We start from the raw sequence: 14,780 nt of genomic DNA, 5'->3' as shown, positions 1-14,780 counted from the left end.
AAAAAAAAAAAAAAAAAAAAAAAAAAAAAAAAAAAAAAAAAAAAAAAAAGTCCCATGAAAAGGAACCTAAGGACTGTTTGGAGTTTTAAAGCACTTAAAAAGTCAATTTAAACAAGCTCTTATAGTGCCTGCATTTTCATTCTTAGTGGCTAAACGTTTCCTTGTATGCTTTTCAGTTTGTGCAACTTTTGCTCCTAGAAGTTTCGTTTAGAAAGCGTCTCAATGTCTTAAAGATGATGATATTTTGCACCCTGCTGATTAAATGAAGGCCATAAATCTTGCAGGTTAATGCTGATGGTCCTCCTCCTAGTGATTGCTTACTTGGTGCTAGCTTATGTTTGCCATGGAGTGACACTACCTAAGTGCCTATAATGAGAGCAATTTGACATGTGATAGTACGTAGTTTCGGTTGCTCCCCCCTGTTTGCAGTGATTTCCACCGGTGTACACTGCTCGTACACTAATTTATACGATTCGATAAACTCAGCTTGTCTGGGTGCTCTCCTGTATTCCTCATAATTGGGTGCTGATGATTTGGATTATACATGTTCATCTTCAGAAGGCATGGCTTTGGTTGGACACCGTAAGTAAATTCTTAAAATGAATTCGTAATTTTTTCATACCAGCGTGAAGCTTTAGCCCTGTTGTCCATTACGAAATCCAGGTCTCTTCTGACCATATTTGGCATCTTTTGACAGCCAAGTGTTATACAGTACTTTGCTGAAAAAACTCCTTGTGCTTATTTTGTATTAGCAACTTCAAAACGAGACTATTATTAATATTCTTTAAAAGGATAATTATTTTATAATTCTTTGTGATATAGTTGTATGATTTTCCATTTTCTTGAGTAAAATGAAGGCCAAATTACATGAATTTGGCTATTTATTTAGAAAAATATTGTTGAAATATTACTCATTTAAAATTACTTTTGGAGTATAAATATGTTATAGTTTTGGTTGAAAATTTAGACCCGATATTGGTGTGGCAATGTAGAGTCCTAACTTGCGTTTAGGGTCACACGTTTTAGGTTTCAATTTTTGTCTAACATCATTTTAATAGATTTTCAATTTAGGAGTGTTGAATATTTTTTGAACTTTTTAAAAATTTTAAGAATAATATTGTAACTTTTGAGAAAAAGAGATATATTTTAAAATGAATTACATAATTCATAAATAATTTTTTTCGGTGACCAAAAGGCAAAAAAAAACTTCTCACTACCACTTTTTGAATGATCTTCAAATTTCCAAATATTTTAAGAATTAAATGTCTCGATAGAAAGTTATATCTCTCACGAAAAAATTCTCAACTAAATATATAATTTTTTTTTTCTTTTAACACATAGGACGAAAACCAAATGTTCTAAATCATAATATATTTATTCTATTTAGTTAAGCTGTTATTAATTAATAAAATACAAACTATCATATGAAATATTGATTGTTTGATCTTTATTATGCAATTGTTGAACTAAAAAAAACCAAATTGAGCTATATCGTTTTTCCATCCAAAAACTAGTTTAGCGTTTAGCTTGCTTAAGTAGGGCACCTCCTATATAGTTGACATATTTGTTAAGAGACCTATAATACACTCTTACGTACAACTGTGTCACTATTTATAAACCAAATAATTATATGCATGCATTATCTACTATAAAGTCCACATATCCAACGTAACCATAATGAATATAAGAGGGCCCATATACTATATGGGTAGCAAGTCTTCAATTAAAAGCTAGAGCAAAGACTACTATTGAGGGCGTTGAGAATTTTAGTGGAAACAACTGCAAGGATTTATGGTCTCAACTTCAATGGGATGACCATAATAGATCCAATATGAGCTCACAAGTAAGGTAAGGAGTTGCTTAAACTTCCACGGAATTGTGCATATAAAGCTATCATCCATAGGTAGCCTGCAACAAGGAAAAATCCAACACATGGGGCCGGCCAGTTAATATACCAAAATGCTGCAGTGTAATTGCATGCCAACAAATGATTTCCAGTACCTTATTCTTTCATGTTTACTTGGTAACATGGAGACAAAGTTCTGATTGGATTACCTCCCTTCTCGGGATACAGACTACGAACCTGCTTTTCGTTCGCTCCCCATGGTTTGTGTCGAAATGCATAAGGCCCGTTTCCCTCAACTACAATCCTTTCTTTCACCTGCCTCGTGTTGAATTAAGAGTTGTACTAACCCAAGCTCACTGTTAGTAAATATTGTCTGCCTTGGCCCGTTACGTATCGCCCCGTCAGTCTCAAGATTTTAAAATGCGTCTGCTAGGGAGAGGTTTCCACACCCTTATAAGGAATGCTTCGTTCCCCTCTCCAACCGATGTCAGATCTCACAAGAGTACATTCCTTCCACCTCAGATTGAAACTTGCTACCTTGGAGAGCTGCATTTCAAAACTTACATCTCCTTTTCAACTCGACGCTTAAATTTCTCGACTCTAGATCTGCTACTGCTTCTTTATAATATTTCCTGTGGTGGACAAGATCATACTTATCAACAAATGTCTTAAAAGATGTGTATTTATGCACATATCCACCAAAAAAGTGTTTTAAACCTCTCATATGCATGGATAGAGATCATTCCTGCAAATGATAAGTGTAGCTCTATGTCGCTCTTTTCTCTTAGATCGAAACCATGAATTGCTGACTCTGCTACCAAAGCCCAGTGCCTTAGCATAAGCATTATAAAAGTCGTATGCCTCATCAAAAGAATCATATTCCGAACCCACAGTTGGCCGTGGAAGATTCTTCTTTGACTGTGCTTCCATAGATTCATCTTCGTTCACAAAGGAACAATCACCATATACATGTCACAATAATCAAAGACAGGCTGGCTGTTAAGACAAACTTCCTCCATCTGAAAGAAAGATTTAACATAATTTTGGTTGGCATTCGAAGGCCATTGGGCATAGTTAGAAACAATGAACATATACTATACAGATACCAAACATAACAAAAATCCAACATGAATCCAATACTACAGTAGCATCCAACGTATACATCAGCTGACTAGAGAATTTTCATAATTTCTGCATATAGCTCATGGCATTTGCCCCAGAGCCTCTAGAGAGATTTACTATCATTGCAACGCCCAAGCCCACCACTAGCAAATATTGTCCTCTTTGGGCTTCCACTCAAGGTTTTTAAAATGTGTATGTTAGAGAGAGGTTTCCACACCCTTACAAAGAATGGTTTGTTCTCCTCCCCAACCGATGTGGGATCTCACAATCCACCCCCCCTTTGGGGTCTAGCGTCCTCGCTGGCACTTGTTCCCTTCTCCAATGCGACCCCCAATCCACCCCTTTGGGGCCCAGCGTCTTTGCTAGCACACTGCCTTGTGTTTACCCCTTTCGGAGCTCAACCTCCTCGCTGGCATATCACACGGTGTCTGGCTCTGATACCGTTTGTAACAGCCTAATCCTATCGCTAGCAGATATTGTTCTCTGTGGGCTTTCCCTTCCAGACTTCTAGCCTTCATCCTAGGTAGAGAACTTACATTTCAGCCTGTTCCAGGCTTCATCCTCCATATTCACCGCTTAACACTTGCCCCCCATGAATATGAAAAGATCAATATCGAACTCCACTCCATGGCTGACCTTCAAGATAATCTAATCTCAATCCATGTAATTGTAAATAGCAGGCATTCTTCAGAGTACTAAATTGATTTGCAAAATTTTCATGAACGCACTGTTTTTAGCACTACCTGCTAAATAAATCACCTTTCTAGTACACTTACTTAGTTTCAAGCTTCCAATAAAGCAATTATCAGTCTACATCTCAATCGATCAGTTATCACAAAACAGTGGACGCTCACATGTTCAAAAAATTTAACAAATTACTAATTACATCAACGTCATAAAACTTGACGTGCAAGCATTAATTGCTGAATGGCAGTCCATCGAGTTAACGAGACAAAACGTCGTAATCATTTCTTTTCCTATGTTCGCGATTATACAGACTTTTCCGTTCTTTCCCTCAACAAACAATTACAAGAAATGCAGAAGTTTCCTCAACATGTTTTCAAAATCGTCCAAAACGGAGGAATTCATACAGCCATAAGAGAGAAACAAGCCAGAAACCTTTTCAACCAATTCAATGCCCTAATTACTGAAATTAAACAGCTCAAGGTTGAGATTACGATGATCTTACAGAGTCGTGGAAACCAGCAGTATACGGAATCCGCCGGAAATCTTGAAGTCTAATCGATCTACCGACCTTGGCCCGCTAGAGAAGAAGCTCGAGTCGCCGTGAAGCACACAGAGGTCTGGGGAAATGGAGATTCTTTCAAGCTGACACGTGGTTTTTTTATTGTCATTAATTTATTTTCGGGTCCTTACATTTTGGTTTATTTCATATTAATGCCTGTACTTTCATCTTTTTGTTTTAGTGCCCCACATATTTTACGTAATTGAAAATTGATTTTATTATTTTTTGCAAATATTATTTAAATATTTGGAAGTATATACGAATAAAATAAAATGAATTAGAAAGTTGAGAAATATTTTAACAGAATAAAGGGCAAAAAAGGAAATAAAGAAATATAAGAGGGGGAAAGGCGCAAGTTAGCTTATCATGCGCTTCTCATTGTCCAGGAGCTTCACTGGTCTTACCCTCCCACCACATATCACAAACTTTCTCTCTCTTTTTTTTTTTAATTTTTAATTTTTATTTTCTCTCTCTTTATTGTTGTTGTTGTTGTTGTTCTTCGTCTTCAATCTCTCCTACGTGAAATTTTGACAGAGAAAAAAAGAAAACGGCAAAAGTGAAGAGAAATCAAAACGAACGAACAAAGCGGTCAAAGAGAAACAATGAAGCAGAGTATATCTGAGGCAGTATCATCATCATCCACCACGGGATTATCGGAGCAGTCGCAATCATCGTCGCTGTTGGAGAAGCCCCAATCGATATCGGCTGCAGCGGCGGCGGAGGATTTGGCTGTCGGGTCAAGGGACGGCGGCGGGGCGCAGGAAACGGTGACCGTCGATCGGCGGGGGGATTTCTCCGCGGTGTGTAGATGGACAGTACAAAATTTCCCGAGAATCAAGGCTAGGGCTCTATGGAGCAAGTACTTTGAGGTTGGAGGTTACGATTGTCGTCTGTTGATATATCCAAAGGGGGATTCTCAAGCTCTGCCGGGGTATATTTCAGTCTACCTTCAAATCGTGGACCCGCGCGGCACATCGTCTTCCAAATGGGATTGCTTTGCGAGCTATCGTTTGGCCATCGTCAACGTTCTCGATGATTCGAAGACCGTTCATCGGGATTCTTGGCACCGTTTCTCGAGCAAGAAGAAGTCACACGGTTGGTGCGATTTTACTCCCTCTTCCACCGTGTTTGATTCTAAGCTCGGCTATTTGTATAATAACGAGTCCATTATGATCACTGCTGATATTCTAATCCTCAACGAGTCTGTAAATTTTACCCGGGATAACAATGAGCCAGCCTCATCTATGATGATGGCATCCTCCGTTGTTGCTTCCCCTGCGCCGGAGGTGCTCAGCGGCAAGTTCACCTGGAAAGTTCATAATTTTAGTTTGTTTAAAGAAATGATAAAAACACAGAAAATAATGAGCCCAGTGTTCCCAGCTGGAGAGTGTAATTTGAGGATTAGTGTCTATCAGAGCTCAGTTAATGGGACTGAGTATTTATCGATGTGTCTCGAGAGCAAGGATACCGAAAAAACAGTAATATTACCTGATAGGAGTTGTTGGTGTTTGTTTCGAATGTCCGTGTTGAACCAGAAGCCTGCTTTGAACCACATGCATCGAGACTCATATGGGAGATTTGCAGCTGATAATAAGAGTGGGGACAATACCAGTTTGGGGTGGAATGACTATATGAAGATGTCTGATTTTGTTGGGCAAGATTCTGGTTTTTTGGTTGAAGATACCGCTGTGTTTAGTACCTCTTTTCATGTGATCAAGGAGTTCAGTAGTTTTTCAAAGAATGGTGGAGTAATTGGAGGGAGAAATGGGAGTGGAATTAGGAAATCAGATGGTCACATGGGCAAATTTACGTGGAGGATTGAGAACTTCATAAGGTTAAAGGACCTTTTGAAGAAGAGGAAGATTACTGGTCTTTGCATCAAGAGCAGGAGATTCCAGGTCGGGAATCGTGACTGTCGTCTCATTGTTTATCCTCGAGGTACTCCCAAACTTCTTCCTAGAAATTTCTGCTGCTTACATCAGACCAAAATTATATTAGCAAGAGGATGAGATATCCTACAAGAAAGAAAGAAAGAAAAACTCAAGCATTTAGAATTTTATCCCATATATATAAATATATATACTGTATCTGTTAATTAAATATGATTCTGTGTCTAAGCACTTGTAGATTTCTTTGAACAATTTTGAACTCTGTTTGACATTCTAGCCTGCCGTGGCTGAGAAGTAGATAATTTATTTTATTCTTTATCATGGTTCTTTCAGCTGAACTTATTTCAAGCACGTCTCGCTCAGTATGATTGGTCTACTCTGAGATAAAAAGAAAAATGTAGAGGCCTGGTGTCTGGTCTGAAGTAAAAAATTTGTATATGGATATAGCTATCAAGTTACACATACACTCCATATGTTCTTGCTGGAAATGGTTTGCTTTGAGATGATATTTGATTAGATCATGCTAGGCGTCTTTGACATCATTGTTATTCCTTCCATATGGGTGGAGTTGCATGTTTAGTTGATTAACAATTTAACAGGACGCATATATTGTAGTTTATTGTTAGACTTCGTTTTAGGACACGTTGATTAAATTGTCGTTTCTACTTGCTGGCATCAGGGCAGTCTCAGCCACCATGTCATCTTTCAGTCTTTCTTGAAGTTACGGATTCAAGAAATACTTCCAGTGATTGGAGTTGTTTTGTGAGTCATCGGTTGTCAGTTGTAAACCAGAAGATGGAAGAGAAATCTGTCACAAAGGAGTCTCAAAACCGGTACTCCAAAGCCGCAAAAGACTGGGGATGGCGTGAATTTGTCACACTTACCAGCCTCTTTGATCAGGATTCCGGGTTTCTTGTTCAGGATACTGTAATATTCTCAGCTGAGGTCCTTATATTAAAGGAGACATCTGTGATGCAGGATTTTATTGATCAAGACATGGAGTCAACTGGTTCCAGCTCTCTGATGGATAAGGCAGCAAAAAAAAGTTCATTCACATGGAAGGTGGAGAACTTTTTGTCCTTCAAGGAAATAATGGAGACTCGTAAAATCTTTAGTAAATTCTTTCAAGCTGGTGGATGTGAGCTCCGTATAGGTATGTCTTTTGCATCTTCCTTAATTAGGCGGTAGCCCTGTTGTTTGTATCTTTTTATAAAAATTGTCGTGACTTTGTATACTAAATTTCTTTCTAACATTTCAGGTGTCTACGAGTCCTTTGACACCATTTGCATCTATCTTGAGAGTGATCAGTCTGTTGGCAGTGATCCAGACAAAAACTTCTGGGTCAGATACAAAATGGCCGTGGTGAATCAAAAATATCCAGCAAAAACTGTGTGGAAGGAGTCTTCTATTTGTACGAAGACATGGAATAATTCTGTTTTGCAATTCATGAAGGTGTCAGATTTGCTAGAGGCAGAAGCGGGGTTTCTTGTACGAGATACAGTTATTTTCGTATGTGAAATATTGGACTGTTGCCCTTGGTTTGAGTTTTCAGATCTTGAGGTCAGCGGACTTCTCCTTGGTTTTGTTTTTCTTTTTGTTCTTTTTTGTATGATACAAATATTTTCTTTTTTTATTCAAAAACTAAATTTTCATCGAGAAAAATGAAAAAAATACAAAAGGGTATGCAATAAGATGGGTAGACAACTAAGAGAACTAGCTATACAAAAAATTGGTTCCAATCCAAGATAATTAAGATACAAAATAAATATTTCATTGTTGATATGATATATTACAAAAGAATAATCTATCCAAGAGGTCCTATCTAGAGTTACGAAAAAGCTCTTGAATTAACTTTAAGACCGTTGAGACTATAGCTTGCAGGTGGAGGTTAGTAGCTTTTTTTTTTTTTTGTTTTTTTTTGAAGTAATTGAACATCGTTTTATTGTATCCCTCATTTTTACTCTTATGCTTGCAGTTGTGCAAAATCTTTTCTTATAAAATTTTCATATGCACCAAGGCCTACAATATCAAGAGAGTTATATACTTGCGCTCAAATCTCTCTCTCTCTCTCTCTCTCTCTCTCTCTCTCTCTCTCTCTCTCTTTGTCCTTGCATTATTACTTTCTTGGCTTTGCCAGTAAGTGAAAGTTATTTGTCACTTGATTATTGATATGTTATTTTGTCTGTTTTTAGTGTTGGTTTCTTCAAATTCCTTGATATTTAAGCTTTGAATGTCGACATAAGATTTTTATTTTCACGGTTCAAGTGATTTTTTTATTAGTTTGACTTTTGAGATCTTGACTTTTGAATAGAATGGCTCGAGGAAGAAGACTATCTAAAGGAAGTCATAACGTCAAGTTCATTAAATGCCTAGAATCACAAATGGTATAGAAGCATATATTTTCTTTCTCCCGAGTTGTTCACACTTAAGCTATATGCTTACCAGTGTAAGTGTAGAACTCGTCAGGGAATAGGAAGAAATTCATGGATACTTGTTTATCTCTTGAGCTACAATTTTGGACTAAATTCTGTCTATCATTCTTACAGGTTGTTTAGAAATCAGTTATTCCGAAGTTAATGCTTTTGAACTCCCATATCTTTTACAAAATGAGGTGGTAATGTGATTGTTTTCAAGCGGTACCTTCCTTTTCAGGTTTTGGCTTCAGAAGATGATCAAGATGCTTTGACTACTGATCCGGACGAACTCATTGATTCAGAAGATAGTGAAGGAATAAGTGGTGATGAAGAAGACATATTTAGAAACCTTCTATCTACAGCTGGATTTCATCTAACATACGGAGATAATCCTTCACAACCACAGGTCACTTTGCGAGAAAAACTTTTAATGGATGCCGGTGCAATTGCAGGATTTCTTACTGGACTTCGTGTTTATCTTGATGATCCTGCTAAAGTTAAGCGCTTACTTCTTCCTACTAAGCTCTCTGGTTGCAATGATGGGAAGAAGGTCTCAAAGACAGATGAGTCGTCTCCCAGTTTAATGAACTTGTTAATGGGAGTCAAAGTTTTACAGCAGGCAATTATTGATTTATTGTTGGATATAATGGTCGAGTGTTGTCAACCTTCAGAAGCAAATTCAAAGCCTTCTGTTCCTAGCAGCGGTGCTACTACCACACCACTGGAAGGTGAAATTGAAAATGGAGCGATAGAGGCTGCAGATTTTCCTCCATTTCAGAGATTGGATTCCGCTGATGAAAGTAGTAGTGCACCTGCTGTACAAAGCTCTGACATGATTAGAACTGATAGGCAGGGTACGTCTCTACCTGATGAGCTACTACATCCACCTGAAACGTCTGCTGGGGTTTCAGAGAATGTTTTCCTTCGTACAAAGGTACATTTTAATGCTGCTTCAAGGGTGAATGACTTTCTTTTGTTCCTTGACATTCATTGGTCGAACAAATTGAATTTGCAGACCAAGTGGCCTGAGCAATCTGAGGAGCTTTTAGGATTGATTGTAAATTCACTGAGAGCCCTAGATGGGGCTATCCCCCGAGGATGTCCTGAGCCTAGAAGACGGCCTCAGTCCGCGCAAAAGATTGCTCTTGTGTTGGATAAAGCTCCGAGACATCTACAGTCTGACCTGGTTGCATTAGTACCTAAATTGGTTGAGCATTCAGAACATCCATTGGCTGCTGGTGTGCTTCTAGAACGGCTTCAACAGCCTGGTGCTGAGCCAGCACTGCAGATACCTGTAAGTGCAGTGTTATATATCCCTCCGTTCTACCCTTATTCACTGAATTACCTTTGACCTTCCTGATTCGCTTTAAGGAAAAAAATTATGTGTAATGCCTGTGTCCTATGGTTTATGCTGTGCTGAAATTTTAGTTTCTTTTAAAATTTGATTTTAGAATGCTTCTTTCTCTTGATTGGGACATTGTTTTTTCTTTTTCCTTTAGGTTTTTGGTGCTCTTAGTCAATTAGAGTGTGGCACCGAAGTTTGGGAACAGGTTCTATTTAAATCTATTGAGTTTTTAGCAGATTCAAATGATGAGCCTCTTGCTGCAGCTATAGATTTTGTTTTCAAAGCTGGAGCTCAGTGCCAACATCTCTCTGAAGCTGTATGTATCTGGAATGAATGGCCATTGCTCGTGTTTTCTGTAACCTTTGTACTCTATTACTATGTTTACTTTTCTGAGCACTGCAACCTTATTCTGCTTCATTCTATAGGTGAGATCCGTACGTGGTAGGCTGAAGAATTTGGGCATGGAGGTTTCCCCATGTGTTCTTGATTTATTAAGTAAAACTGTACATAGCTGGGGTGATGTTTCTGATATTATACTCAGAGATATTGATTGTGATGATGATGCTGATGATTTCCGCTCAAAAATATCACGTGACCTTTTCTTATTTGGTGAACCTGGCCCTGCTTCAGAAAGTTTGCATCCGTTGGATGAACAAGATTTACATGCTGCTCGTCATTTTTCTGATATTTATATCTTATTTGAGATGTTATCAATACCTTGTCTTGCCGTTGAAGCATCACAAACATTTGAGAGAGCTGTAGCTCGTGGTGCCATCACAGCTAAATCTGTTGCCGTGGTGTTGGAAAAACGTCTTTCTCAAAAAGCAAATAGCAATACTAGATTCGTAGCTGAAAGCTTCCAGCATGGAGATTCTGTAATAGATGGAGAAACTAGTGAGCAGCTGAGAGTCCAGCGGGATGATTTTACTGCTATTGTTGGTCTTGCTGAAACATTAGCACTCTCTAGAGACCCTTGCGTTCGAGGATTTGTGAAAATGTTGTATCCATTATTGTTTAAGCGGTATGCAAGCGAGTCATATCGAGCCAGGATGCTAAAAAGATTGGTCGACCTTGTAACCAGCAGTACAGATAATAACCGTGAAGTAGATATGGATTTGGAAATTCTGGTTATGTTGATTGGTGAGGAACAAGAAATAATTAGACCTGTGCTAAATATGATGCGAGATGTTGCAGAACTAGCAAATGTTGACCGTGCTGCTCTCTGGCACCAGTTATGTGCTACTGAAGATGAAATCATCCGTATCCGTGAAGAAAGCAAAGTAGAAATTTCAAATATGATGAAAGAAAAAACTGTTCTGTTACAAAAACTGAGCGAATCTGAAGCCATGAACAATCGCCTGAAGGTATTTGATTCTGGCTTGCCCATGTGCATTTCTCATAAGTTAGAATCAGTTGCCTACGGAATATATATGTGTGTGTGTGTGTGTGTGTGTGTATATATATATATATGGATGGTGAGATTTAATGAACCGTGTCAAAGTAAACAAGGTGAATTTAGAAACAAATTATTACAGTTTAACATAAAAGTTACATGATTCTTGTAACTTCTTTTAAACACGAGATAGAAACAAAAAATGTTAAAGAAAGGCTTTTAGAATCGATTCATATCAAGATTGTTAATCTGACAAAAAAAATTGACAGATTGAGATGAAGGCTGAGTTGGAGCGATTTTCTCGCGAGAAGAAGGAACTTTCTGAACAAGTACATGACATTGATTGTCAGCTTGAGTGGCTTCGCTCTGAGCGAGATGATGAGATTGTGAAGTTAACAACAGAGAAGAAAGTTCTCCATGAACGTCTACATGATGCTGAGAATCAAATTGCACAATTGAAATCTCGAAAACGGGAGGAGATGAAGGTATCAATTGATACTTTAAGCTAATGATTATTCAACTAATCACTATCCTTTCTTCATGAGCAGCAATTTGTTGTTTGTTTCATACCTATCTGAATTATTCTTTACATATGCACACATACTCCATGAAGAATGGATAATAAATTGAACCGTAACCAAAAGACTAATAGAAAAACATTTGCTCAAGCCAGAAAGTCCTCTAAAGATTTTTGTTGACATCTCCGTTTGATACTTATCAGTTGAAGGGAAATGATCTGCAAATAAGTTTCTGTATGAGATGTTGAAAGGGATTCTGTGAGCTGAATCCTATTCTAAATTATCTAACTTTATAGTTACTGCATATTGACTTGACTTCATGACTATTATTGTATCTGGTACGCAGCTTTTATTATTGAAAGTTGAAATGTGACATTGATGCTGCATTATGTTTGAAACATTTCTTTTCCATGATATAGAATGCAAAATTTGGACAACTGTGATATAACTATAGGTGTCATTGATGCCATCAAGTGTTGTACCCATATTGTCTCCTATATAAATATATATTCATGGAAAGTGTTTTTATGATCGTAGATACAAACAATCGGTTGAATGAATAGAAGTTCGATGTTGAAATGTTAGTTTCCTAGTTTGGAATTATAGAAAATGGTAAGTAATGGAAATGAGAAATCCAAGACTTCAATTGAATGAAATAGTTGTGAGGCTTCACAGGAGAACATCAACGTACAACATCGAAAAAAAAACGCTCCCCCCTCAAAAAAGGACCGATAGTGCATTTGTGAGAGGGGCATCTTTGCATGGCTAAAGGCCATAGAATTTGTTGCTTCATTCATCATTGATTGCTATTGCGATTTTACTGTTCTGGAAGAAATAGAAGGATTAAGTTTGCTATATGTCCACATCCTAGTGGAAGTGTAGCTGTTTTCTTTCAAATAGTTGGTTCTTCCCTCGTATGATCACTTTAATCTTGTTAATGAAATCATTTTTTTTTCCTGTTAATGACATCAATCTCTAATGTGGCAGAAAGTAGTGAAGGAAAAAAATGCACTTGCTGAAAGATTGAAGAGTGCTGAAGCTGCTCGAAAAAGATTTGATGAACAACTGAAACGGCATGCAAATGAGAATATGACGAGGGAAGAAATCCGGAAGTCACTGGAAGATGAAGTTCGCAGGCTTACACAAACAGTTGGACAAACTGAAGGAGAAAAGAGGGAGAAGGAGGAGCAGATTGCTCGATGTGAAGCATATATTGATGGGATGGAAGCAAAATTGCAGGCCTGCCAGGTTTTTTTTCTTACTTCAACATGATAATCGTAATCTTTCTGTTAGATTTCTGTCTAACTCATTTAAATTGCTGCGGTGCCTAAGCCCACCGCTAGTAGATATTGTCCTCTTTGAATTTTTCCTTTCGGGCTTCCCCTCAAGATTTTTAAAACGCGTCTGCTAGGGAGAGGTTTCCACATCCTTATAAAGAATGTTTTGTTCTCCTACCCAACCGATGTGGGATCCACCCCCCTTCGGGGCCCAGCGTCCTCGCTGACACTCGTTCCCTTCTCTAATTGATATGAGACCTCCCAATCTACCCCCTTCGGGGCTCAGTGTCCTTGCTGGCACACCGCCTTTTGTCCATTCCCTTCGGGGCTCAACTTCCTCGCTGGCACATCGCTTGGTGTCTGGCTCTGATACCATTTGTAACAGCCCATGTCCACCGCTAGCAGATATTATCTTCTATGGGATTTCCCTTTCAGGCTTTCCCTCAAGGTTTTTAAAACGCGTCTGCTAGGGAGAGGTTTCCACGTCCTTATGAAAAAAATGTTCCGTTCTTCTGCCCAACCGATTACTGTCTTCGTTTGATAAGCATAACAATAGAAAAAATCTATTCAATGGTGAAGATGCTTATAAGACGTGATTTATTTTTGTGTTAATATCACCGTCAAACTGAACAACTTTATGCCCATGTTGGATTAATGCAACTTTTCCTTCTCTTGCAGCAATATATCCATTCACTTGAAGCATCACTACAAGAGGAAATGTCAAGACATGCCCCTCTATATGGTGCTGGTTTGGAAGCATTGTCAATGAAGGAGCTCGAGACGTTATCTCGAATTCACGAAGAAGGGTTAAGGCAAATTCATACTCTTCAGCAGCGCAAAGGGAGTCCGGCTGGCAATCCTCTTGTGAGCCCCCATTCTCTCTCTCACGGTCATGGGTTGTACACTGCTGCACCTCCCTCGATGGCTGTAGGGAAGCCCTCTTCACGCATGCCCAATGGCTCAGGGATCCACAGCAATGGGCATGTGAATGGTGGTGCAGTTGGACCATGGTTCAACCATTCTTGATTGAACACTGGGTCAAAGCCACAATGGTAACATAACCATTGAAGCTATAAGATGGATAACATCACGAGAGAAGGATGTTAGTTTTTTGAGTTGGCACCATTTTGACTGGTTTAGCGATTCGGGGGAGCGATACGGGAGATCAAATGAAATAGCAAATGGTTTCTGAATATAGGGTTCTCATAGTTGAGTTTGTGAGGATTCTGGTCGATTCCGTTCGTAGTATCTTGCAGTTTACAAATGCCATTTATGTGTCATCTCTTTTCAAGTCATAAAGTTCATTATAGGGGAATAGGCCATCCCGGAAAAGCTCTGGTCATTTTTTTAACCATCTTATTCTCTGATTCAATTTCATTCATGGCTTTATTGAGGTATCCGATATCGACTAAATACACATGTTAATTGGCTGAATTAAGAGATGTTTGTCTCGGTTAGTAACCAAGCATATTGAACGGATAATTTAAAGTAGAAAAAAAAAGTCGAGTTGGCAGATTATTCCGAGTTGAGAACGAACAAAGCATAAGAATCCCTAGAAATGGTAGATTTTTTTTCCCCTTATAGGAATCCCTTGAAATGGTTCCATCCTAAAATGCTGTAGATAATTCGTACATGTAGAATGGATTCTGTAGATAAACCAGAAGCTGTGTCAACAACCTCTGAAAATCTGATAACTCCGATGAGCATGCAGCCACTGAAATGACCGACAC

At 38.4% G+C, this 14,780-nt stretch overlaps 2 protein-coding genes and 1 long non-coding RNA gene across 3 annotated transcripts in view; 2 read left to right on the top strand and 1 right to left on the bottom strand.

Annotated features, from left to right (window-relative positions):
- LOC111796497 (vesicle-associated membrane protein 711-like) overlaps positions 1–741 on the top strand; it is a 3,464-nt gene extending 2,723 nt beyond the window's left edge. The window contains exon 4 of the mRNA XM_023679136.1: positions 285–741. Within this exon, the coding sequence (XP_023534904.1) occupies positions 285–372 (88 nt within the window). The 3' untranslated portion in view covers positions 373–741. The remainder of the gene's footprint in view (positions 1–284) is intronic.
- Positions 742–1,589: 848 nt separating this feature from the next.
- Positions 1,590–4,351, bottom strand: LOC111797288. The gene is made up of 4 exons (XR_002815508.1): positions 4,158–4,351; positions 2,564–2,865; positions 2,002–2,478; positions 1,590–1,908 (listed from the first exon to the last, which is right to left on the bottom strand). It is a non-coding gene; the product is annotated as an uncharacterized LOC111797288 (long non-coding RNA).
- Positions 4,352–4,623: 272 nt separating this feature from the next.
- On the top strand, positions 4,624–14,447 carry LOC111797286. The gene is made up of 10 exons (XM_023680259.1): positions 4,624–6,152; positions 6,783–7,256; positions 7,362–7,663; positions 8,756–9,451; positions 9,533–9,811; positions 10,017–10,178; positions 10,288–11,226; positions 11,525–11,740; positions 12,761–13,021; positions 13,729–14,447. The coding sequence occupies exons 1-10, from the start codon at positions 4,817–4,819 to the stop codon at positions 14,074–14,076; spliced, it is 5,013 nt and encodes a 1,670-aa protein (XP_023536027.1). The 5' UTR covers positions 4,624–4,816; the 3' UTR covers positions 14,077–14,447.
- Positions 14,448–14,780: the final 333 nt, after the last annotated feature.

This window comes from Cucurbita pepo, chromosome LG06 (assembly GCF_002806865.2).
Source record: "Cucurbita pepo subsp. pepo cultivar mu-cu-16 chromosome LG06, ASM280686v2, whole genome shotgun sequence".
In the NCBI taxonomy this organism is placed as follows: Eukaryota; Viridiplantae; Streptophyta; class Magnoliopsida; order Cucurbitales; family Cucurbitaceae; genus Cucurbita; species Cucurbita pepo.
This window is presented reverse-complemented; position numbering and strand designations above follow the sequence as displayed.